At 41.0% G+C, this 27,483-nt stretch overlaps 1 protein-coding gene across 1 annotated transcript; it reads left to right on the top strand.

The window, feature by feature from the left end:
* Nucleotides 1–1,278: 1,278 nt before the first annotated feature.
* On the top strand, nt 1,279–27,267 carry parm1 (prostate androgen-regulated mucin-like protein 1). The gene is made up of 4 exons (XM_033029440.1): nt 1,279–1,789; nt 2,343–2,999; nt 24,530–24,608; nt 26,599–27,267. The coding sequence occupies exons 1-4, from the start codon at nt 1,705–1,707 to the stop codon at nt 26,681–26,683; spliced, it is 906 nt and encodes a 301-aa protein (XP_032885331.1). The 5' UTR covers nt 1,279–1,704; the 3' UTR covers nt 26,684–27,267.
* The last annotated feature ends 216 nt before the right edge of the window (nt 27,268–27,483 follow it).

The following is a 27,483-nucleotide window of genomic DNA, read 5'->3' on the forward strand; positions in this document are numbered from 1 at the left end:
AGGATGTGCTACCACAAAAAGGCAACCAGCACCATCAAGGACCCATACCACTCTGGCCATGCTCTTATTTCACTCCTGCCATCAGGCAGAAGGTACAGGTGTCTGAAAACTGTGATGTCCAGGTTTAGGAACAGCTTCTTCCCGACAACCAACAAGGCCATTGAATACTACAAACTCCAACTAAACTCCAAACTACAACTGTCTTGGTGCCACTGGGGCTTTATTTTGTTTTTGCACTATGTTGGGTATTTTATTTATTGAACTTGTTTTTAATTTATTTATTGTGTTATCTATCGAGTGCTTTGTTTACAAACCTGTTGTGCCGCTGCAAGTAACAATGTTATTGTTCTGTTTTGATGAATATGACAATTAAACATTCTAGACTCTTGACTCTTGCCTCATTCTGCCGATTTTAGATCCAGTTCACCATTACACCTCACTTCCCTTGTGCCGTAACCTTCTGGACCAGCCTACCATGCAGGACCTTGTTAAATCCTTTACTAAAGTCCATATGTTTACCTTCTACTGTACTGTCTTCATCAATCTCCTTCGTTAGCTCCTCAATCAGATCTGTGGGATGGAATGGAAACATTTCCATTCGCCAATCGGCCATGCGGTCCTCCAATGCGATCAGTATCAATGCCACTGTGTTGAAAAGTATTGGCTTGGTGCAGAACGACTTTTTGCCATGAAGTCTTAAACTTGAAACGTTAACTTTTTCATCTTCCACGAAAGCCTACTATATATTTCCTGCACTTTCTACTTTCATCATGGTCATTAGAGTTTGATATAGGCCACGAATAAAACGAAGCTGGCCAAGCATTGGAACATATCCGTCTGGAGATACACATTAGGTTTTAGCAGCAGAAGTCCTGAGGCTGATGTTATTATGATATCTTTAAAGAGGATCCAGGATGAAGGCTTAACTCAGCATTGAAACAAATACTGAGCTGAAAATATTGGTGTGACAGTGATACGGAGAAAGGTGGACCTAAGTACTGACTTTTTGGCCGAGTCAAAGGCTATAATTCGAAAACATTTAAATTTTAATTGAAAAATATTTATAAAATGATCAGCATTCACCAAGCCATAAATTACAAAACACACTCCAATGTAACTATAGGAAGAATTGGCTACCATATCTGATGCCAAGGGTTGGCCGGTAAAGTCCAATCTGGGTAGCAGTGCCCACCCTGGCTTGCCTGAGGAAGATTATCCTCTTTGTGCTCCGCCCATTGGTGCAGCGCCGTGTTGTGCAGAGAAACTCCTCTCTGCGTTTGGTTAGATCAGCGTAAGAAGGTTGCCGCACATCCTAAAGTGGCTTGTCATGCCCCTGCAACAGGTTACGGATAGTATTTCAGATTTTATTTCTGCAAGTCCGCGTTCACCGCTGCCCGGCATCCGGTGATAACTCCCATTATTTCTACTTGTAGTCGAGCTTCGCCGGGGGTTGGAAGTTGCAGTGGGCTGGGTCTATTGTTCAACTGACGCACGGCTCCAGTTTACTGGGAGTGCAACGCATAAACCTTGGTCGATTCCTTTCAGTTCCGGCTGCAGACTGTTGCTGCTCATATGGGCTACCTTATTTATCACTCAATACATGCAATTTCTGTTCAGGGAAGTTGTGGTTACAGCCTTGATGGCGTGTATTTCACATCTCGCGGCTTTGACTTGAGTTATTGAAAGACTCGTTCGATTTGTGAGATGATTCAAGGAACCCGAATTTCGAGAAACAAAATGTGGGCGAAACTGATGCTCATTGTGTGGCAGCATTTGATTTATTCCTCAGGTATGTACAATGTAAAATGATCCACTCTTAGGTATAAGTAAAATTTAACAAAACTTCAATTTTAGTTTCAGTACAGCATGATCATTCATTGCAAAATATCAATAAATATTCTTATATCCATACTCTTAATATAGTTGGAGTTATTTGACAGGCTTAAGCGTCATTTTAATCAGTGAAATCTTGGGTTTCTTGCTAATTTGAACAATTAATGTATTATACAACTAAACGAATCTTTCCACTCAGCGATGCGGTCCTCCAACGCGACCCAGATCAGAGCCTGGTGTGTAGTAACAGAATACCGAAGAATAACAAGGCAGCCAGTCTTCTATTAACTTTTGCTTAAATTAGAAGGGCTGAGAGCCCTTATTGTAAGGACCCTGAAAATAAACAGCAATCGTCTGTAGAGCGGAGGTGTCGATTCAGAAAACGAACTGGCAGAACAAGAAAGTGGCTGTGTTTCAAACCGACAATATATCTCGAATATGAATGTTTTCTCATGCAATGTGTGTGTTTGTGCTAAATCATTGGTAATTGTTTCCTTTCTTTTCACCAGTCATTGACTCGGCTGCGCAGGAAACAGCACAAGCAGGTTTTTCAACAGACGTCAGTATAATTCTATCAGAAAACTCATCTACCACTTTTAGCTCCCCCACGCCTCCCACCCCGAGCTTGACAAATGAAATGGCACACAGTACAGTAGGTCGCAGTTCAGAAACAGGTGCAGGAACAAACTCTCCATCCCCCTCCCTCAATCAAACAGTTTTGTCAAGAGCAAGTCACCCGACAAGCCCTGTGCTCTCTACTGCGGCGTTCAACCTCACTTTTCAAAACAGCACAACTGCCACAGTCGCACCAAACACGACAGCTCACAATGCAACTTCTAATAGTTCAGTAATCGTGATAAGTAACTCCCCCAACGTGACAAATGATTATTCAAAAGAATTCAGTGCATCAGATAATCCGCTGACAAATAGTACAGCCCAGCCAACTTCACATCACACTTTCACCAGCAATAGTTCTTTGACAAGCAGAGCGTCAACTTACCTGACAAATAGCATCACTGCAACAAAAGTTTCTACTGCCACCTTCGCAAAACCTGATGCTTCTACTACCCCGTTATCGCCTTCAAGCATAATCACCTTACTAAGCAAGAGTCCCTCAAATAATAGCACGGAAAGAGAAAATAGATTTAACGCTCCAAACAATGCAGGTGAGAATGTATACTGGTTTAAATATGTCGATGTATCGGTTGGATGTCGATGATTCAGCACCACTGTAAAATATTTACTGTGAGCTTTGTCCGCGTCCATTGGGTTCTGTTTTTTGCACATTGCTTTTGAAGTGAGAATAAGTAGAACTGGCAGGGGGAACAGCCAATGTCGGCGATGGTGAGAACATTGAATGTGTAAGTGCATTTAAAAGGATAGCTCTTGGAAGCAGCTTGGTTTAAAAATCATAAAGCTGTAAAATTTACAATGGCTTCATCTCAAGTGATGTCAAATAGAAAAGCCATGTTGTAATGACCAGCCTATTTAAAACCTTAGTAATATCTTTGATAGAGTTGTATATGTTGTAGGGACACAAGAAGCCGTAGATGGCAGTTTACAAAAGAAAAAACACAAAGTGCTGGAGTAATTCATTGGGTCAGGCAGCATCTTTGGAGTACATGGATAAGTGACATTTCGGGTCAGACTGAAGAAGGATCACAATCCAAAATGTCGCCAATATATATGCTATATTAGGTTAAGCATTATCCTAAGGATATTGAGACTTAAAAGGATATACAAAGTATATTTAACAAAGTGCTTCATCATATGATGAAATGGCAATGTGAAGAAAGACTTGGGCCACATTCTGAATTATCTTGGTTTGTTGTCCCTCTGAGGTATGTTTCAATGTCAGTTGTGAAAGTTGGAGCAGGACACCTTACACTTTCTGCCATTAGTTAATCTTACTATCATAAATTTCTTCTGGAATTTTCTTCTGGAATCTTCTGGAATTTTTTAAAGGATGTAACTAGGAAAATGGACAAAGGAGAGCCAGTGGATGTAGTGTTCCTGGACTTTCAGAAAGCATTTGATCCCACAGGAGATTAGTGGGCAAAATTAGGGCACATGGTATTGACATGCTGAGAGTGCTGACATGGATAGAAAATTGGTTGGCAAACAGGAAACAAAGAGTAGGGATTAATAGGTCCCTTTCAGAATGGCAGGCAGTGACTAGTGGGGTACCGCAAGGCTCGGTGCTGGGACCGCAGCTATTTACAATATACATCAATGATTTGGATGAAGGGATTCAAAGTAACATTAGCAAATTTGCAGATGACACAAAGCTGGGTGGCAGTGTGAACTGTGAGGAGGATGCTATGAGAATGCAGGGTGACTTGGACAGGTTGGGTGAGTGGGCAGATGCATGGCAAATGCAGTTTAATGTGGATAAATGTGAGGTTATCCACTTTGGTAGCAAAACAGGAAGGCAGATTATTATCTAAATAGTGTCAAGTTGGGAAAAGGGGAAGTACAATGGGATCTGGGGGTCCTTGTTCATCAGTCAATGAAAGTAAGCATGCCGGTATAGCAGGCAGTGAAGAAAGCGAATGGCATGTTGGCCTTCATAACGAGGAGTTGAGTATAGGAGCAAAGAGGTCTTACTGCAGTTGTACAGGGCCCTAGTGAGACCACACCTGGAGTATTGTGTACAGTTTTGGCCTCCAAATCTGAGGAAGGACATGGCGGAACTGTCATATGCTGAGAGAATGGAGCTGCTGGGCTTGTATACTCTGGAATTTAGAAGGATGAGAGGGAATCTTATTGAAACATATAAGATTATGAAAGGTTTGTACACACTAGAGGAGGGGGAGTCCAGAACCAGGGGCCACAGCTTAAGAATAAGGGGTAAGCCATTGAGAACGGAGGTGAGGAAACACTTTTTCACACAGAGAGTTGTGAGTCTGTGGAATTCTCTGCCTCAGAGGGTGGTTGAGGCTGGTTCTCTGAAAACTTTCAAGGGAGAGCTAGATAGGGCTCTTAAAGATATTGGAGTCAGGGGATATTGGGAGAAGACAAGAATGGGGTACTGATTGTGGATGATCAGCCATGGTCACATTGAATGGCGGTGCTGGCTCAAAGGGCCGAATGGCCTACTCCTGCACCTATTGTCTGTTGTCTACATTCAGATTTGTAATGTTTTTATCTTGCATGGAAAGCTGTAATTTGTAAGATAATACTGCAGTGAAAAAAACAGGATGCCTAAGACCAAAGTGAACAGAAGAAGTGACTATGTATCATTTTAATCAAGCATATGAAAGACATTAATAGATCATGTCATGAGGAGAAAGTCTAATGAATTAATTTGATGTCCATTCATAGAAAGAAGGAAAAAAAGAGAGGAATGAAAATTGGATTAAGTGCGGGTGAACTGAAAAAGAAAATAATTCAATTTTAAAATCTAAATTTCCAAAATGTACATTGAGTTCAATTTATGGAGTTTTGTTGCTAATTTTCAGTGCAATTGAGATTAACTAGATCTAATGATTGTGAACTACTTTGGCCTAGAATTTCCAACATTGGTTAACTGCCTGTGCTTGCTGCTACCCGACCCATTTAGGTACCACTAACTTTGGAATGGATCTTTTTCCATCAATTTCCTGATAAAAGCAGCACTGAGGATGCAAGGTGCTGTGGAGAGCAGCTTCTGACTTTCACAGATATTTGAAAACAATTAAAAATAATCATCTTATTAAAAGATTTAAAGATGTCTGAAAGTTAAAATAATTTACTCCAATTCAATACATTTAAGTTAACTAAATCAATGTATACAATATTCTGAAATAAACCATCCAAATACTTCTTCACCATCTTTACATGTTCAAATGCCCCTCACTAATATTCCATACTAAGGTCTTCTGACTCAGAAGAAAAACATTTATCATGTATTCATTAATTAGGTCTCACTATCATTATCTTTTCCAAATTTATTTGATTTTTCAATTTATTTAAAAAAAGAGTAAAACCTTGTATCTCCATTATCATCAGATTAAAAATAAATAAACCGACAAATAAAATTGAAGAAATTGTTACACACTGACAAACTTACCTAATAATTTTGAAAACTTTATTAACAGATAGATATTAGAGCATCCTAGAAATATAGTCATAGAAATGTAGAGCACAGGTATGGTTACTTGACCCAACACATCCAAGTCTACTATGATGTCTACCCATTCTAATCCCATATCAAGCACCTATCCCACCATTCTTTCATATTCAAGCATCTGTCTAAAATGCCTTTAAACTCTGTAATTGTCTCTGCTTCTACCACATCATCTGGTGGCACATTCTGTGTGAAAGTCCTGCCCCTCAGGTCTCCTTTAAATACCTCCACTTTCATCTAAAACCTATGCCCTCCAGGAGTCTAAGACTAGATGGATAGGAAATGGATATGGATATGGACCAGTATATGGATAGGAAAGGTTTGGAAGGATATAGCCTGGACACAGGCAAGTGAAACTAGCTTGGTTAGGTAACCTAGTTGACATGGACAAGTTTGGCTGAAGGGCCTGTTTTCATGCTGTTCGACAATGACTCTGATTACTCCATCTATAATGCTCACAATTTTATAAACTTCTATAAGATTACCACTCAGCCTTCTAAATTCCAGTGAGAATAAACCAAGACTGTCCAATGTTGGTGTGGCACGGTGGTGCAGCGTTAGATTTTCCGCCTCACAGCGACAGAGACCCGGGTTCGATCCTGACTACGGGTGTTGTCTGTACGGAGTTTGTATGTTCTCCGCGTGATCGGCATGGGTTTTCTCCGGGTGCTTCGGTTTCCTCCCACACTCCAAAAGACGTACAGGTTTGTAGGTTCATTGGCTTGGTATAATTGTAAATTGTCCTAGTGTGTAGAATAGTATTCGTGAGCGGAGGTCGCTGGTTGGCGCAGACTCAATGGGCCTGTTTCCATGCTGTATCTCTAAACTAAACTAAACTAAACTTTCCTTATAAGTAAAGCCCGCTATTCCAGGCAACATCCTGATGAAGACACAAGAGACTGCTGATGTTGTAATCTGGAGCAAAAAGCAGACTGCTGAAGAAACTCAGTGGGTTGGACTTGTCATTGTTTTGGGTCACGACTGTGCATGGTTTCTGGTGCAGGGTCTTATCATTTTCATACCAATTCCTATCCCTCCACAAAAGTTGCTCGGCCTGCTAAGTTCCTCCAGCAGTTTTTTTTTAACGTTCTGATGAATCTCTTCTGCACTCTTTCTAATGCTACAACATCCTTCCTAGTGACGTGGCTACCAGAACTGTCCACACCACTGTAAGTACGGCCTGACCAAGGTTATACTCAATATCTTGTCTTCTGAAGGCAAGCATGTCAAATGCTTTCTTCACACCCTATCCATGTGTTGCCATTTTCAATGTGTTATACATTTGCAATCCAAGGTCCCTTGTAATTCAACATATCTGAGGTTCCTGCAATTTATTTACATCTATTAATATTTGACCCCCAAAAAATGCATTAGCTGAACACGTGAGCAAATTCCATCTACCGCTGCTCTGCCCAATTTTCCAACTGATTTATATCCCTCTGTATCCTTTCACAACATTCTTCGCCATCTACAACTCCACAATTTTTGTGATATCTGATACAATGCACCGTGAAGAAGAACTGGAAGAAAGGAAGTGAGGATCCCGTGTTGGACTGGTCTCTGTTCCCCACTCTCTGCAGGTTCAGGCAGTTAAGAGCAGAGCAGTTGACATGCCAGGTTGAGATCCATCCAGTCAGAATACTTTCTTTAGTGCATCTGTAAACCTAAGCAAACAGCATGGGATTTCCACAGCCAGAAACATTGCTATTGTATCTTCTCTGGGCAACAACCGTGGTAATATAAACACAGTCTTGTTAGTGTCGCCTGCATCATGGGAAAATATATTTTTAATGAATAGAGGTTAAAAACATGTTGCCATTGAATAATCTTCACAATTGATATTCTGCACACAAAATTCATAATTGAAACAGGGTAGCTAGGCACTTCAGAACAGGGGTAAAAAATTGGAGGGAGAGTCAATCCAGACTTTGCCAGAACAACACCAACTTGAATGAATAGTGCACTGTGTATTGGTCTTTTTCACTGATGTAATACCATTTTGCTGTAATTTCTTTCTCTCCTTCACGTCTACAAATGATGTACAATATAGGAAAACAATAGAGAAAGGTACTGTAAACCATACACTTAAAACATACTAAATCTGTTGCTTTGAATCTCGCATTGATTAAAAATTAATTCAAAATAGGATATGTAATTTCCTTTTCTCCCTTTCTATTTAAAATACTATTCGGGTCCCCAAAAATCTGCAATTATTTAAGATGCGTGCTAACTTGAATGATTGTAATGATGTACTCATCTTGCTGGGGTTAAGATAACTCAATGGTCAGAATTCACTTGGGGCTCTTATTGCTGTTTCTCTTGTTGATTTCCTCACTGTCGTTGGAATCTTTTTTGTCCATAAGCTTTATGATTAGGTTTAGATTTATTACTGTTACGTGTATCGAGGTACAGTGAAAAGCTTTTGTTTGCGTGCTATTCAATCAAATCATATAAGACTACTGAGGTTCTCGACCCGAAACGTCACCCATTCCTTCTCTCTAGAGATGCTGCCTGTCCCGCTGAGTTACTCCAGCATTTTGTGTCTATAACCATATAACCATATAACAATTACAGCATGGAAACAGGCCATCATGGCCCTTCTAGTCCGTGCCGAACACTTATTCTCCCCTAGTCCCATTTACCTGCACTCAGACCATAACCCTCCATTCCTTCCCCGTCCATATACCTATCCAATTTATTTTTAAATGATAAAATCGAACCTGCCTCCACCACTTCTACTGGAAACTCATTCCACACAGCTACCACTCTCTGAGTAAAGAAGTTCCCCCTCATGTTACCCCTAAACTTCTGTCCCTTAATTCTCAAATCATGTCCTCTTGTTTGAATCTTCCCTACTCTCAAAAAGCTTATCCACGTCAACTCTGTCTATCCCTCTCATCATTTTAAAGACCTCTATCAAGTCCCCCCTTAACCTTCTGCGCTCCAAAGAATAAAGACCTAACTTGTTCAACCTTTCTCTGTAACTTAGTTGCTGAAACCCAGGCAACATTCTAAGAAATCTCCTCTGTACTTTCTCTATTTTGTTGACATCTTTCCTATAATTTGGCGACCAAAATTGTACACCATACTCCAGAATTGACCTCACCAATGCCTTGTACAATTTTAACATTACATCCCAACTTCTATACTCAATGCTCTGATTTATAAAGGCCAGCACACCAAAAGCTTTCTTTGCCATCCTATCTACATGAGATTCCACCTTCAGGGAACTATGCACAGTTATTCCTAGATCCCTCTGTTCAACTGCATTCCTCAATTCGCTACCATTTACCATGTACGTCCTATTTTGATTTGTCCTGCCAAGATGTAGCACCTCCCACTTATCAGCATTAAACTCCATCTGCCATCTTTCAGCTGACTTTTCCAAATGGCCTAAATCTCTCTGTAGACTTTGAAAATTACTTCATTATCCGCAACACCACCTATCTTAGTATCATCTGCATACTTACTAATCCAATTTACCACACCATCATCCAGGTCATTGATGTATATGACAAACAACAGTGGTCCCTGAGGCACCCCACAAGTCACCGGCCTCCAACCTGACAAACAGCCATCCACCATCCACCAGATTTTCACGTTCCTGCACCCCTTGCACACTTGATTTCTCTTCTGCAAACCCAGAACTGACCCCCAGTACTCCCCTCTGACGAGGGAAATGCACTGTGCAGCCCTACAAGAGGTGCTGCTGTGGGTTTAACATAGTGCCCACAGTGACTAGATTCCATCTCCCGGAGCCTGTCATGTTGGAACAACTGCTCCACACACCGCTCCATCCGGCTCCAGCACTCACCGTCGCTGGCCGCTCGCGGCTGCTCTAAGTCGGACTCATCTGAGTCAACGACTTTGTTGGTTTTTTGTTTTGCCTTACCGCCCGGCCGTGGAGTGGATCTGGCCGGTGCGGAGGCAAAGTCGGGCACAGCTGTTCCCATTACGGGTGATTCATGTGCCGCTGGCCGCTGCTGGCTGCCCGCAAATCCGCGGTCCTCCCCCGCCAGCTTTGTCGCAGCCCTCGTTGTTTTCTTGGACTTGTCCATTGACTCCCCACCTGTAAATCAGTATGGGAACAACACAAAAGACCGCAGAGTATCTCTTACCTGCAGGTTCCGGCTTTTAAAACTGCCGCTGCGGGGGAACGTCGTTCCACCCCGTCTGTTTCGCAATGCGTGTAGCGATATGGCACGCATGCGTCCTGGCGGGGTTCTTCACGTAGTCACTCACGTGACTCCGAAGTAAAATCTCTGGCATCTCCCATTCAGCCACTGTTGAATTCATCTTGCTACTCCACCATTAATACACAACAATTGAACCTTCTTAACCAACCTTCCATGTGGAACCTTGTCAAAGGCCTTACTGAAGTCCATATAGACACCATCCACTGCTTTACCCTCATCAATTTCCCTAGTAACCTCTTCAAAAAATTCAAGAAGATTAGTCAAACATGACCTTCCAGGCACAAATCCATGTTGACTGTTCCTAATCAGACCCTGTTTATCCAGATGCTTATATATATTATCTCTAAGTATCCTTTCCATTAATTTGCCCACCACTGACGTCAAACTAACAGGTCTATAATTGTTAGGTTTACTCTTAGAACCCTTTTTAAACAATGGAACAACATGCGCAGTACGTCAATCCTCTGGCACCATTCCCATTTCTAATGACATTTGAAATATTTCTGTCATAGCCCCTGCTATTTCTACGCTAACTTCCCTCAATGTCCGAGGGAATATCCTGTCAGGACTTGGAGACTTATCCACTTATATATTTTTCAAAAGTGTCAGTACTTCCTCTTCTTTGAATCTCACAGTTTCCATAGCTACTCAACTTGTTTCCCTTACCTCACATAATTCAATATCCTTCTCCTTGGTGAATACCGAAGAAAATAAATTGTTCAATATTTCCCCCATATCTTTTGGTTCTGCAGATAGCTGTCCACTCTGACTCTCTAATGGACCAATTGTATCCCTTCTTATCCTTTTGCTATTAATATAGCTGTAGAAACCCTTTGGATTTACTTTCACCTTACTTGCCAAAGCAACCTCATATCTTCTTTAAGCTTTTCTAATTTCTTTCTTAAGATTCTTTTTACATTCTTTATACTCCTCAAGCACCTCATTTACTCCATGCTGCCTATAATTATTGTAGATCTCTCTCTTTTTCCGAACCAAGTGTCTAATTTCCCTTGAAAACCATGGCTTCCAATTATTAGTATTTCCTTTCAACCGAACAGGGACATAAAGGGACATAAAGATTATGTACTCTTAAAATGTCACCTTTAAATGTCCTCCATTTCTCTTCTACATCCTTCCCATAAAACAAAATGTCCCAATTCACGCCTTTTAAATCCTTTCGCATCTCCTCAAAGTTAGCCTTTCTCCAATCAAAAATCTCAACCCTTGGTCCAGTTATGACCTTCTCCATAATTATATTGAAACTAATCGTATTGTGATCACTGGACCCGAAGTGCTCCCCAACACATACCTCCGCCACCTGACCTGTCTCATTTCCTAACAGGAGGTCCAGCACTGCCCCTTCTCTAGTAGGTACCTCTATGTATTGCTGCAAAAAACTATCCTGCACACATTTTACAAACTCCAAACCATCCAGCCCTTTTATAGAATGTGTTTCCCAGTCTATGTGTGAAAAATTGAAATCTCCCACAATCACTACCTTGTGCTTACTACTAATATCTGCTATCTCCTTACATATTTGCTCTTCCAATTCTCGCTCCCCATTAGGCGGTCTATAATACACCCCTATAAGTGTTGCTACACCTTTCCCATTTCTCAGTTCCACCCAAATAGCCTCCCTCGACGAGCCCTCTAATCTATCCTGCAAAAGCACTGCTGTAATATCTTCCCTGACAAGCAATGCAACACCTCTACCTCTTGCCTCTCCAATTCTATCTCCAATTCTATCACACCTGAAGCAAAGAAATCCTGGAATATTTAGTTTCCAATCACAGCCATCCTGCAACCATGTTTCACTGATCGCCACAACATCATACTTCCAGGTGTCAATCCAGGCTCTAAGCTCATCCACCTTTCTTACAATGCTCCTAGCATTAAAATATACACATTTAAGAACCCACCACCTCTTATTCTCTTTATCTTTATTATCTTTTTCTTCTTTCTCCCCTACATGTTGGGTCTGAGTGCTTCCTTTCTCTGCCTCCTGCCTCACACACTATCTACTAGCTTTCTCTATTTGAGTCCCTCCCCCCAACCGTTCTAGTTTAAAGTCTCCCCAGTAGCCTTTGCAAATCTCCTCGCCAGGATATTGGTCCCCCTCGGGTTCAAGTGCAACCCGTCCTTTTTGTACAGATCACACCTTCCCCAAAAGAGGTCCCAATGATCCAGAAACCTGAATCCCTGCCCTCTGCATGTCCCTCAGCCATGCATTTATCCTCCACCTCACTCCATTCCTACTCTCACTGTCGCGTGGCACAGGCAGTAATCCTGAGATTGTTACTTTTGCGGTCCTTCTCCTTAACTCTCCTCCTAACTCACTAAATTCTCCTTTTAGGTCCTCTTCTCTTTTTCTACCTATGTCATTGGTACCTATATGTACCACGACCTCAGGCTCCTCTCCCTCCCATTTCAGGATATCTTGGTCACGTTCAGACTCATCCCAGACCCTGGCACCAGGGAGGCAAACTACCATCCGGGTCCCCTGACTGCGTCCACAGAATCGCCTATCTGACCCCCTAACTATAGAGTCCCCTATTACTATTGCCCTCCTCTTCTTTTCCTTACCCTTCTGAGCAACAGGATCGGTCTCTGTACTCTGCCCCTTGCCCCTCCTAACCGTCTACCTCCGATTTAAACTAGCATCTGCAGTTCTTTCTTACACATATAATACTATATATACATGAATATATACTATATGATTGTACCAAACATATGTTCAAAGGGTAGGCAATGAGAAAGATACCTGAGTGCAGAACATAGTTTCTAAGCATTGTAACATAAATTAAGCCACTTTGCAAGGCAATTTCACAGAGGAACCACATATAATCATTGCCTTTTAGACACTAGTTGCATTAGGTGACTGGACTACATAATTTCACAAATGTCTGTACATTCAAGAGGAGAATGTGCATTTGTTTTTAATCTAATGTAATTTTATTCACTGGACCTAACATGTATATTATCATGAGCCTAGAATGCAGAGGTTAAACTTGGTTTTACTCTGGATTATAATGTAATTCTGGATACAAGATGACATGTTCAAAACAGACTCCTTGTTATAAAGGTAAATTTATTTCCTATTGCAGACAATCAAATTTGATGGTTAGGTAAGGAGCATCTGGTCCATCTAGCCTATCTCATATCATGATTGTCAAAGCATCATGTCGCATACATAGCAATGATAATAAAACAGTAATTTTGTTTTTAGGATATTATCTATTTAGGTATTGTGCTAGGTTGATGACTGCTCTCTGAGTTGAAAATGTATCTGTATTAGCTTCCAGAATTAATCTGGAGGATCCATGATCAATCAAGTTAAAAGCGGTTTCGGAGACTTGATAAGTTCATTCAACATTTAAAATTTATGTCAAATTGAGAATCCAGATAATAGATATCATGCCTAAAACAGTTCCTTTTGTACAGACGTTTACAATCTCATCTAGCTAGATTCAAAAATAAATGTCAGACTGAGAGGCCTGTACATCCAAGGAATTTGGAATCCTAGAAATAGTTACGCTTGGTCTCTATCTACTCTGTGCTATACTTGTCCTCCAATTAGCATAATATCAGCATAAAAATATCAACATATTAATTTCATGTGTGTATTTCATGGAAGCTGCTTTGTGTTTCTGTTTATATAGGCAAATATAAGCTAGAACTATCGATAAAACATCCTTTATTGAAAGCAACTAACTCTTAACCATTGAATGTGACTGGTTTATCAAAAGTCATAATAATGGTGCATTCAGTTCTCAAAGGTACAATTACCCAGTTTCAAGGATTTGAAAAAACTCTATGACAAACTCATACAAACTATCATGTGCATAAAATTATGCAAGTAGTTAACTATTCACATCAACATGAATTGTAGGTTTGACTTTGTAGAAGACAGGGATTTGTGGTGGAAGGGAGTTATTCTGGCAAGAAGTCTGTGACTCTTGAAGTTCTGCAAGAATCTGTGCTGGGATCTTTGTTGTGTGTGATGTATATAAATGATTTGGATGTAAATGTTGATGCGTTAGTTATTAAGTTTGCAGACAACAAAAAGATTGCTGGAGTTGCGGACAGTGAGGAAAGCTATCAAAGTACACATAGATATGTATATATCAAAGTGATATAGATTAACTATGGAATTGGCCGGAGAAATGATAGATGGAATTTAAGCCAAGACAGCATGAGGTGATGGGAGGTCAAAAATATGGAGAAAGTATATAATTAATGGCAAGATTTTCAACAGCATTCATGTACAGCGGGATCTTGGGTCCAAGTCCATAATTGCAAGGACATTATTCCTTGGAGCACAGTAAAATGAGAGGTGATGTTATAGAGGTGTATTAGATCATGAGTGAATTAGATAGGGTAAATGCACGGAGTCTTTTACCCAGAATAGGGGAATAAAGAACCAGAGGACATAGGTTCAAAGGGAGGGGGGAATAATTTAATAGGAACCTGAGGGGCATTGAGCATAAGAGTCAGGAAGTCATGATGCAGCTCTACAAAACTTAGTAAATATGAATTTCATGCAGATCTGGTTGCCTCATTACAGGAAGGATGGGAGAATATTTGGAGATAGTGTAGACGAAGTTGACCAGAATGCTGCCTGGATTACAGGGTTTTAACTATAAAGGAGAGGTTGGTCAAACTTAGATTGTTTTCTTTAGAATGCCAGAACTTGAGGGGAACTTGATAGAAGTATGTAAAATTATGAGAGGCATAGATAGGGTAGAGAGGCAGAACTTTTTCCCAAAGTGGAATTGACAAAGACTAGAGAGCATAGCTTTGAGGTGAGAGAGGTAAAGTTTAAAGATATGCAGGATGTTTATTACACAGAGGGTGATGGATGCCTGCAACGTGCAGACAGGGGTGGTGGTGGAGGCAGATTCAATAGTGGATCTTTAGAATCTTATAGATAGACACAGGGATATGCAGAAAATTGAGGGATATTGCACCTGTGTTGGCAGATGAAATCCTGGCATTGGCTGTTCGTCTTGGCATTGTATTTGGCGCAGACATTTTGGGTTTAAGGGGCCTCTTTCTCTGCTGTACTTTTCTGTCTTTTATATTTTATGTCCCTGGTTACACATGCCAAACTTGTTGCTCTTAAATGCTTCTGACAGTACTGGATTAAAATGTTCTTCGATTCTCACTGGTTTGTGGTGCCCGATCTCATAGATCTGCAGCCTATCACCAGCAACAATATTGTTTTACTCTTCTCATGAATGGACATATTTCTCTGCTGCTTTCTCCCTTGGATATTTGGCAATATTGTTAACCTTCAGGAACATTTTCAGGGTTCCACTCATATCTAATGTACACTGCCTACCATAATTTATGCTGTACCTACAGAGCTACATTTTCTGATTCCTTCATACTAGACCATGGCCTGCTACTCCTTTAAGCAACAACACCCCATGTTTAATGCCCAAGTGGTGTCCGTAGGCTTTGTGTTGCGGCAGGCAGCAGAAAATAAGAAAGATAGAGCCAACAACATAGCATGTTTACTGATGGCAGCAAAACTGTCAATATATTACAATGTACAACAAGTAATATTACATGGAACATTCACAACTTAAAAATATAGCTGACATATATGCAGAATATTGGGAAAGGTACAGAAGTACCGAGGCAAAAGAAACTTGGGCTTTTCATGGCTATTATGTTCCTTACTTTTGTATTTTCCAAAATACACTCAAGATGTATATATATGTTTTTAGTTTTCTTCTGACATGCAGCACTGGCACTGGTACTGGGTTTTCAATAAGAATGTTTCATCTGGAGTGCTTGGAACCAACTCAGGCTGAATGAAAAGTTACACTGAGCCGATTTGCACGCTCATGTCTGCAAACAAATGTGAGTTCATGTCTCACTTCTGCTCATGATAAATAAGTTCAAAATCTCCCATTATTAAAGTGCAGGTGGCACCAAGAAGGTGCACCAGTAATTGGTTACGTTCAACCAATCATTCCTATTGCAACACATCATGTTTTCAGTTCTGTTTAATAATGGTAACAAGCCGCATGACCAGACACAACAACTTGATTTATATGGTACACACAAATGCTGGAGAAACTCAGCGGGTGCAGCAGCATCTATGGAGCGAAGGAGATAGGCAACGTTTCGGGCCGAAACCCTTCTTCAGACATCTCCTTCGCTCCATAGATGCTGCTGCACCCGCTGAGTTTCTCCAGCATTTGTGTGTACCTTCGATTTTCCAGCATCTGCAGTTCCTTCTTAAACAACTTGTTTTATATAATGTTTCACATTTTCAAAATGTTATTGGGGCATAGCAGGATGATCAAATACAACAACTTGCGGGTGGCACAGTAACGCAGTGGCGGAGTTGTTGACATACAACGTCAGAGACCCGGGTTTGATCCTGACTAAGGGTGCTATCTGTATGGAGTTTGTGCTTTCTCTTTGTAACTGTGTGAGTTTTCTCCTGTTTCCTCCCACATTCCAAAGCCGTGCAATTGTAGGTTAATTGGCTTCTGTATTTCATCCCTCGTATATAGGATAGAACTAGTGTATGGATAATCATTGTCCAGTGTGGACTCAGTGGGACAAAGGGCCTGATTCAAAGGGAGAAGGCAGGAGAATGTCAAGAGGGACAGATCAGCCATGATTGAATGGCGTAGACTAGATGGGCCAAATGGCCTAATTCTGCTCCTACCACTTATGAACTTATTCCACACTGTATCTCAAAACTAAACTAAACTAATCTAATCATCAAAGATAGACACAAAAAGCAGGAGAAGCTCAGTGGGACTGACAGCATCTCTGGAGAGAAGGAACGGGTGACATTTTGGGTTGGGACCCTTCTTCAGACTGGTTATGGATAAGGTAAACGAGAGATATAGATGGTGATGTGGAGAGATAAAAAATAATGAATGAAAGATATGCAAAAAAGTAACGATGATAAAGGAAATATGCCATTGTAAGCTGATTGTTGGGTGAACATGAGAAGCCAGTGTGACTTGGGTGGGAGAAGGGATAGAAAGAGAGGAAATGCCGGGGCTACCTGACATGAGAGAAATCAATATTCATACTACTGGGCTGTAAGCTGCCCAAGTGAAATATGAGATGCTGTTCCTCTAATTTGCGTTTAGCCTCACTCTGACAATGGAGGAGACCGAGGACAGAAAGGTCTGTGTAGGTATGTGTTGGAGAATTAAAGTATCCAGCAACCGGAAGATCAGGTTGGTTCACTCTGGCTGAGCGAAGGTGTTCCGCGAAACAATCACCCAGTCTGCGTTTGGTCTCGCCAATGTAATGTATAAGAGTCCATATATGAACAAGGGTCTCGACCCGAAACATCACACATTCCTTCTCTCCAGGGATGCTCCCTGTCCCGCTGAGTTATTCCATCATTTTGTTTCTATCTTCGATTTAAACCAGCATCTGCAGTTCTTTCCTAAACTAAACTAAACTTGCATTATATAATGCCTTTACATTCTCAAAATGTACTCTAGTTCATTATCATGTGTTTTGTAATACTGCTCCATAAGGGTAATATAAAACACTTGATAATGAACCAGATTAGGAAAATTGAAGTTAGGTATGTATATAGGACCAAAATTGGAGTAGCTTATTCTGAATAACACCTGCAAAAATGCCAGCATCATGTTTGACATCCCTCCCTGGAAATTTTCAGCTACCATGCAATACCATTGAAAGCAAGCTGTATTACAATTGGAATGCCTCCAGGACACACCCAGCATTCTACTTAATTAGGCATTTGCTTATCTCACCAGTGTCACCTGGAGTTTCCTGTCTGTCAATATTATGTTTCACAAAAATGAAAATCCAGAAAAGCTGCAATATGTAAGAAGCCCATTTAGGCTATGCCAGCAATATTGACTATTTATCCAGTTCCCCTTTAAATGAATGAATGAATGAATGAATGAATGAATAAGCTTATTGGCCAAGTATGTAAGCATACAAGGAAATTGCCTTGGTGCTCCGCTCGCAAGTAACAATACGGCATACAGCAAACAATTAAGAATAAAACTTGAGCCAGACCAAAAGGAGGCTACAGACTTTTGGTTATTGAGCAGAGCTACTGCTCATGATAAAAAGTTTTTTTACGTCTGGCTGTAGCGGCTTTGACAGTTCCGAAGTGGCCTTCCTGAGGGAAGTGCTTCACAGAGTTTGTGGCCAGGGTGAGAGGGGTCAGAGATGATCTTACCCGCTCACTTCCTGGCCCTTGCTGTGTACAGTTCATCAATGCGGTGGAAGATTGCAGCCAACAACCTTCTCAGCTGATCCAACAATTCGCTGCAGCCTCCGGATGTCGTGCTTGGTGGCTGAGCCAAACCAGACCATGATGGAGAAGGTGAGGACAGACTCTACGATGGCAATATAGAGTTGGACCATCATTGCCTGTGGCAGATAGTGTTTCCTTAGCTGCTACAGGAAGTACATCCTCTGTTGGGCCTTTTTGACTGTGAAGTCAATGGTTGGCCCCTATTTAAGGTCCTTGGAGCTGATGGTTCCATGGAACTTAAAAGACTCCACAGATGTGACTGTGGTGTTGTTTATGGAGAGTGGGGGTAGGGGAGGGCGAGATCTCCTAATGTCTACTCTCAATTCCACTGTCTGAAGAGCATTGAGCTCCAGATTGTTATGAAGACACCAGAATGCCTGCTGTGTCACTTCCTGTCTCTAGGCAGATTCCTCCCCATCCTGGATCAGTCCAATCATGGTTGTGTCATCCGCAAACTTGGGAAACTTGACAGAGGAGTCTGTGAAGGTGCAGTCGTTGGCGTAGAGAGAGTAAAGGAGAGGGGAGAGTGCGCAGCCTTACGGTGCTCCTATGCTCTGCGGGTCCGAGATTATTAAGGGTTTGGACAAGGTAGAGGCAGGAAACATGTTCCCGATGTTGGGGGAGTCCAGAACCAGGGACCACAGTTTAAGAATAAGGGGTAAGCTATTTAGAAGGGAGACGAGGAAACTCGTCTCCCTTCTAAATAGGTGCTGGAGGATGAAGTGCAGGCCTAGGTTGACTGCGTCATCCACTGATCTATTGGCCCGGTATGCTAACAGCAGAGGGTCCAGCAGGGGGTTTGTGATATTTTTCAGCTGGGCCAGCACAAGTCTTTCAAGGGTCTTAATGACTACAGAGGTCAGTGCTACAGGCCTGTAGTCATTAAGACCAGTAATCCTTGGCTTTTTGGGTACACGGACAATATCGGAGACTTTGAAGCAGGCAGGGACAGTATAGGTTTGCAGGGACTGGTTGAAAATGTCTGTGTAGACTGGTGCCAGTTGTTCGGCACAGAGCTTGAGGGTAGAGGGGGAAACATTGTCCGGTCCTGGAGATTTACAGCTTTTCTGTCTTCTGAATAGCCTCCACCTCCTCAATTTCTATTGTTGGTGATGAAGAAGTGGCCATACTGATGTTGAGCAGCAAGGAGGGGGTGGGTAGTGGACGAGGGCCCAGTCTTTGCAGACTGGAGTCAGGCTGTGAGTAGGTGTGAATTGGTGATTGGGGAGGGGGGGGGGGGGGGGGGGGGGGGGGAGGGTGGGAGGGGGTACCGGGGTTATGTTTCTGTTTATCGAACCTGCAGTAGTACTCGTTCAGGTCGTTGGTCAGCTGATGATTGTCCAAGGTGCGGGGGGTTTTCCTCTTGTAGTTGGTGATTTCTTGCAAGCCCTTCCAAATTGAAGAAGAGTCATTAGCTGAGAACTTGCTCCTCAACTTTTCAGAGTAACTTTCCTTGGCAGCTCTGATTCCATTTCTCAGCTTCTACTTGGCCTGCCTGTAGAGGTCTGCATCCCCGCTTTTGTAAGCCTTATCTTTAGACTGGCGGAGCTGTCTGAGTTCAGCTGTAAACCAGGGCTTGTCGTTGTTGAACCAGATCCGGGTCTTAGTGGGAATGCAACTCTCACAAAAGCTGACATATGATGTCAGTGTCTGTATATTCTTCGAGGCTTGTGGCTGCTTCCCTGAACACATTTCAATCAGTGCAGTCAAACCAGGACTGTAGGTTTTCGATGCCCTCGTTTGTCCACCTTTTCATTGTTCTGACTACAGGCTTAGCAGATTTTAGTTTCTGCCTGTAGGTCGGAATAAGGTGAACTAGACAATGATCAGAGAGTCCCAGAGCCACACGGGGAACAGAACGATATGCGTTCTTGATTGAAGTGTAACAGTGATCGAGTGTTCTCTCCCCTCTGGTGGGGCAGGTAACAATGTGTCTTCACCATCCTATAACAATGTGTCTTCACCATCCCCACTACTACTCTCAACCACAGCAGTGTATTCCAGATACCAAACCAAATGCTACGAACCAAATATTTTTTCCTTATGGTTTTTTTTGTCAGTTAACATGCTTGAAACTTAGCTCCATGTGTTTATAGGCAAGTTGCTATACATTTGAGAAAAAGGCTTTAGAGGGACACTGCGTGTAATAATCTCTGGCAATATTATCTTTAATTTAGTAGCTGAGAAAATAGGTACTGGGCTACTGGAACAGCTATTAGCAAACTCATTTTTGCACCCCAGATTTCCATTCTCTTCACTGTTGTTTATTCATTTTTGGTCCTTTTCCTTTGATCCAGCTTTGGCCAAAAACTGCTAATCAGTTCAGATGCTTTTCAACCATTTCCACAGGTTTTCGGAATATTTCTCATCCCATTGTTTCCTTTTTAATTGTCCTCCCTCTATCTTTGCATCTCACTTATGTACAATTTTCCACTCCATGTAAACATCTCAATCTATTTTGGTGCCGTGCATAATCATGAAAATGAACTCCAGAGATACCGATTGCTGTGAGAGGAGGTATATACTTGAATTGTGTCCAAACTAAATACAAAATTATTTTAGAAGAAACTTCAGTTGGAGGCAGCATGCTTTACCCAGTGCTCCTTGTAAGTAGAGAGGACAGTGAAGTAAAAGTTTAGTGTCGCTTGGTGGAGCTATTCTGTTTTATTTTGATACTTTTAAAGCATAGGTAATGCGGCAATGATGTTACTGATTTTAATTTATTGCCTCTGAGATTCAACATGGAAGGATGTAGTCAGACAGGATATGAGCGACAGGAAATGCAATAGGGGGCGGACATGAGAGTCTGTGTCTGCAAACGGAACTCCAGAATGATGTGCTGCTCTGGTGCAAAGGTCGAAGATGTCGCTGAGTAGCTGCAGATCATTCTCAGAGGGGAGGGTGAGCAGCTAGAAGTTGGTGTGCATGTTAGCACATCGAAAATAAAGAGATGAGGTCCTGGAAAATGAATACAGGCAGCTAGGTGAATGGTTAGGAAATAGGACCTCGAAGGAAGTAATCTCATGTAGAAATAAGAGGATAGGACAGATGAATGGATAGCTGCAGGGGATAGGGATTCAGAGTTTGGGATCATTGAATTTTCTTTTGAGCCAGAAGTAACGTACAAGAGGGATGGGTTGTGCTTGACCTGGAGGAGAATAAATATCTTGCCGGGCAGATTTGCTACTGCTTCTAATTGGGGGGGGGGGTGAACTAGAATGGCAGGAGGGGATAGGATCCAAAACGGTAATGAGGCAGATGCAAGTCTGGACAATGCAAATGCAAGTCAATGACAAGTTCAGTACATTAGACAAGCAGGAGCACCGCAGGGAGTGAGGAAAAACTGTGGATTAAATAGCAGTTATTTCAGACAAAGTGGATGAATTTGGGGTATGTTAGGTACGGGACTGGGATATTGTATCCTTTACAGAAACATGACTGGGAGCGATAGGACCAGTATCTTAATGTTCCCTGGCATACAAGATTGTAACCATTCACTGTTTAAAACACATTTTCCACATGTGCTTGAATTTCTATGTGCTCTGCCAATGAAAACAGTTTGTCTATATCATTCATGATTTTAAATACCTTCCAAACCCCTCCACAACCTCCTAGTTCAAGTTTGTGAGTTTATTGTCATGTGTCCCTGTATAGGACAATTAAATTCTTGCTTTGCTTCAGCACACAGAACATAGTAGGCATTTACTACAAAACAGATAAGTGTGTCCATATACTATGATATAAATATATACACACATGAATAAATAAACTGATAAAGTGCAAATAACAGAAAATGGGTTATTAATAATCAGAATTTTGTCCGAGCCAGGTTTAATAGCCTGATGGCTGTGGGGAAGTAGCTATTCCTGAACCTGGTTGTTGCAGCCTATGTTCCATAGACAACAATCACAGCTCCTCCTGTCTACACATCTTTCATGTAATCATTTTGATAAATTCCTCTCCAAATCTTTTGCATCTTTCCTAAACTGAATCACCCTGAACTGGATGCACTACAGTTGTGGCTGAATTCTATATTATATTACATAATTTTCTCCTTGGGAAATTCAATTAAAAATATGAAAGTAATAATGCTAAACTGCAGCATATTTTTCTAGAATCACGTCTCTTTCCGTGGTATAACTTTAGCCCATTTTTCTTATTTTCTGCTACCCTGTTAGCAAATGATTTTTTGTTCCTCTTGAAGTATAGATAGATCTCATTTTCTATCTATTTATGAACTCTGATGTCATTCTCAGCAATATTTTTGCAGCCCTTTGAGTTAGCCAAAAATATATAGAAAGCTTTCACTGGGTATTTGGAAGGACTAGGACTGTGAATTTCCTCCAAAAGGTACAGTTGCTGCTGACCTGTTGAGTATTTCTAGCATTTTGTGTTTTCATTTAATGTTTTTATTTACTTGTTGCTGCTCCTTCTCCATTTCTTAAAACATGAATGGGAAATGTAGTTTATGCATGCCAACTCATAGTTCGGTATGAGGAATCTTCAACTATGAGAAAAGGGGATGTTAATTGTGCAGCAAAAACTTAAAAGTGTGGTCTTATAGCTAGCCCACCAATAGACTGGAGAATCAACCATATTGCTTTAAAAATTTATTGTCCATTTAAAAAATTAAAACCTTTTGTATATTGTTATACATGTATGTGCACGAACATACACACATGCAAATACATACTAAAATAGAGCTATAGTATGAATTAAAGTCATTGTTACAAAATTTGATCTATTTGATGTTCATAAATAACAATGACATTTCACCACTCCCTTGCCTATTAATTCTATGTTTCAAAACTGAATTTGATAGGGCGCTCAAAGTTTGCAACATTTTGATTGATTTTCCCAGACTACTTAATCTTAGATATGTCCAGGTGAATTGTTTTTTTTTGTTATCAGCATTCTTATTGGAAATTCTCCAAAAACTAAGTGCTTCTAACTTAAGTTAGAGGCACATTTGTTGTTATATTTTTTTTTTTGTCTTGCTTCTTAACCTTCTTAATCTTCTGGGAAGATACAACTAGTAAATGGGGCTAGTTCATTCCCCAATAAGTGTCTGAGTATGTGCAAAAAGAGATAGTACAAATGTCAGAAATTGGCCCCTCAGGTTTTCCTGACTTTCATCATGGATAATTTTGAAAACATTTATTTTTAATTAAAATTAATCATAAATTAAAAAAGCTTTAATTACAAATGAAAATAGCGATGATTTCTGTTTTTGCAATTACATAAGCTTACAGATGGAAACATTTTATCTATATAATTCTAAAACTCTGATCTTGGATGTGTGTGTGTTTGTGTGTTATTGTATCTTCACCAAAAATCTATGCGGTAACGATAAAATAAAAAAAGAAGCAGAAAGAACGAGCAAGTCTGGGACCAGTACTGGAGTGGCCGAGTTCTCGGTCCTCGGGTCCTCTGTCCGTCTCTGCCCCTCTCTCTCCCTCTCTGCCCCTCTCTCTCCCTCTCTGCCCCTTTCTCTCCCTCTCTGCCCCTCTCTCTCCCTCTCTGCACCTCTCTCTCCCTCTCTCTCTGCCCTCTCTCTCCCTCCCTGCCCCTCACTCTCCCCTCTGCCCCCCTCTCTCTCTCTGCCCCTCTCCTCCCCTCTCTCTCTCTCTGCCCTCTCTCTCTCTGCCCCCTCTCTCTCTGCTCTCTCTCTACCCTCCTCCCTCTCCCTCTCTAGCCGCGCCTGCGAGTTGGGGGCTATGCGTGAGTGGATAATGCGGGAGATGGGGTAAAGCGAGCGAATGAATAATGTTAATATAACATCAAGGGGGGTGGTTAGTGTGTGTGTGTGTGTGGGGTGGGGGGCTGGTTAGTGTGTGTGTAATGCCGCAGCCCCCCCCCCCCGCAACCGCGCGTCGAGGGGACCGGACCCAACGGGTCCCACTTGGTCTCGTATACAGATAAAATAGCTTTGCACCTTTGACACCAAAATAGAAAAAGGATTTTCAGTTAAAAACTAAACTATTAAATGAATACACATCAGGAAACAATGAGATTCAGTAGTTTAGATAGATAATATTTTTTTCTGGGATTGAATTCATTTTGGTGAAAATATATAATTAAGATGTTAATAATTGTTTTTTTTATTAACAGAGACAGCATTAATAGTTGCACTGTGTTTGATTCTTATTGCTGTAGCATTATTGGGAGTGGTGATGTATTTGAAGAAAAGGTAAGTTTTTTAATTTTAATAGTGGAATGATACTGAAGAGAAAGTGTATTATTTTCAGCTGTAGTGATTACATTACTCTTCCCCCCCATCGACCACCCTGCTCCCCTCCAGCCACAGCGGGATATATTTAACCAAGCCATGAATAGTGAAGAAAAAATATTTTCAAAAGCGCAGTTTTGATCAGAGAATCTACAATAATCGTGTACAGTGCATTCAGAAAGTATGCAGACCCCTTCACTTTTTGCACATTTTGTTACATTACAGCCTTATTCTAAAATTGATTAAATTCTTTTTTTTAATCATCAATCTACACACAATACCTCAGAATAAAAAAACAGGTGTTTAGAAATTTTTGTAAAGTAATTAAAAATAAATAACTGAAATATCACATTTACATAAGTATTCAGACCCTTTGCTATGACACTCAAAATTGAGCTTTTTTGCATCCTGTTTCCATTGATTATCTTTGAGATGTTTCTACAACTTGATTGGAGATCATCTGTGGTAAATTAAATTGATTGTACATGATTTGGAAAAGCACACACCTGTCTAAATAAGGTCCCACGGTTGACAGTGCAAAAACCAAGGCATGAAGACGAAGGAATTGTCCGTGGACCTCCAAGACAGGATTGTGTCGAGACACAGATCTGGGGAAGGGTATAAACCAATTTCTGCAGCATTTCTGCAGGTCCCGAAGAGCACAGTGGCCTCCGTCATTCTTAAATGAAAGAACTTTGAAACCACCAGGACTCTTCATAGAACTAGCCGTCCGGCCAAAGTGAGTAATCGGAGGAGAAGGGCCTTGGTCAGGGAGGTGACCAAGAACCTGATGGTCACTCTGACAAAGCTCCAGTTCCTCTGTGGAGATGGGAGGAACTTCCAAAAAGGCAACTATCTCGGCAGCACTCCATCAATCAGGCCTTTATGGTAGAGCGGCCAGACGGAAGCCACTCCTCAGTAAAAGGCACATGACAGCCCGCTTTCGTCTGGAGGAAACCAGGCACCGCTCATGACCTGGCCAATACCATACCTACGGTGAAGCATGGTGGTGGCAGCATCATGCTGTGGGGATGTTTTTCAGCGGCAGGAACTGGGATACTAGTCAGGAACGAGGGAAAGATGAACAGAGCAAAGTACAGAGAGATCCTTGATGAAAACCTGCTCCAGAGCGTTCTGGACCTCAGACTGGGGCGGAGATTCACCTTCCAACAGGACAACGACCCTAAGCACATAGCCTAGACAACACAGGAGTGGCTTCGTAACAAGTCTGTGCATGTCCTTGAGTGGCCCAGCCAGAGCCCGGACTTGAACCCGATCGAATATATCTGAAGGGACCTGAAAATATCTGTGCATCGACGCTCCCATCCAACCTGACAGAGCTTGAGAGGATCTGCATAGAAGAATGGGAGAAATTACCCAAATACAGGTGTGCCAAGCTTGTAGCATCATACCCAAGAAGACTTGAGGCTGTAATCACTGCCAAAGGTGCCTCAACAAAGTACTGTGTAAAGGGTCTGAATACTTATGTAAATGTGATATTTTAGTTATTTATTTTTAATTTCTTTGCAAAAATTTCTAGACACCTGTTTTTGCTGATAAAAAATGAATTTAATCAATTTTAGAATAAGGCTGTAACGTAACAAAATGTGGAAAAAGTGAAGGGGTCTGAATACTTTTTGAATGCACTGTATAAACAAGCATCTTGCCTGTGCCATCAAGTAGACTTCTTTGTTGTGGCAGAGCAGTGCACTCTGTTCAGTTGGCTTCAACTGCGATTTTTTTAATTGGAAATCCTGACAATAATTTTTTTCCGTAAAGAAGTAGTTTAGAAAAGTGAATTAATTCTATGTAAAAGATTGTGCTCAGTGTTTGATTGATCATTTATATTTCCTGATTCATACTAATTCCGCCTGGATATCCTGAGCTCAGTAGTTTTGTCGCAAATGAAAAAGTGGTGCAGAAAATTAAAAATCCTTTTTATTTTTTGTAGGAGAGTGTTCTATAGCCGCTTACAGGAAGACCATCCAATTGGATCTTGGAGCAACTATAATAACCCTGTGTTTGAAGATTCATGACATCAAGCCAAAAAAGTACTTGATAAGAAATCACATAAATCTCTGACTATATTTACTTTTGTTTGAAACAAAAAATAATACAAACAGTGTGAAATTAATCTTGGATGTTAGCAACGTTGACAGTTATGAATCAATAATCGGTTTGCATTAATTTAATTTTGCATCTCAGCCAAAGGTCAATATTACCCATGAGTACAGTACTTGGTGTTAGTCATTTTTTGTAGTTCTTGGAATGAATTTCAGTGTTTGTTGCAATGTTTAAGTTATTGGCACCAAGTATATTTGATAAAGATACTAAATTACGGTGTCAGGTCCTGTTATATGGCAACTGCAACCTGTATTAATGCTTTATGTATTGATCTTGCTTGCTTATTTTTGCAAATATAGGATATATTCTCTCCAAATCTTGTTTAGCAGGCTATTAGCATATTGATAAAAAGCATTTTTTTTTCTGCTAATGTAGATTATTTTGAAGTGCCAAGCTGAGATATTTTTAACCTAGTCAGTATATGGCTACTGTACATACAGATTGCAAATTTGGCTCAGTACAAACAAATGCATAAAGAAACAATTCCTGTTCCTAGGACAAGTATGTTACTTATATTATTTAATGCCACTGTGTAACTTGTGCTTAAAAGGCTTTACGGCCATTGTCAGTTTGGGCAATCTTTTTGAATGCACAATATTTATCCCAACATTTCTTCAAGTAAAGGGACTTTGATTTCCAGCAAACTTGAAATTAACCGGTACATTATAAGAGCACCTATCAAATTGACATAGTTGTAGGCTCTCAGAATAAT

This window comes from Amblyraja radiata, chromosome 11 (assembly GCF_010909765.2).
Source record: "Amblyraja radiata isolate CabotCenter1 chromosome 11, sAmbRad1.1.pri, whole genome shotgun sequence".
NCBI lineage: Eukaryota > Metazoa > Chordata > Chondrichthyes > Rajiformes > Rajidae > Amblyraja > Amblyraja radiata.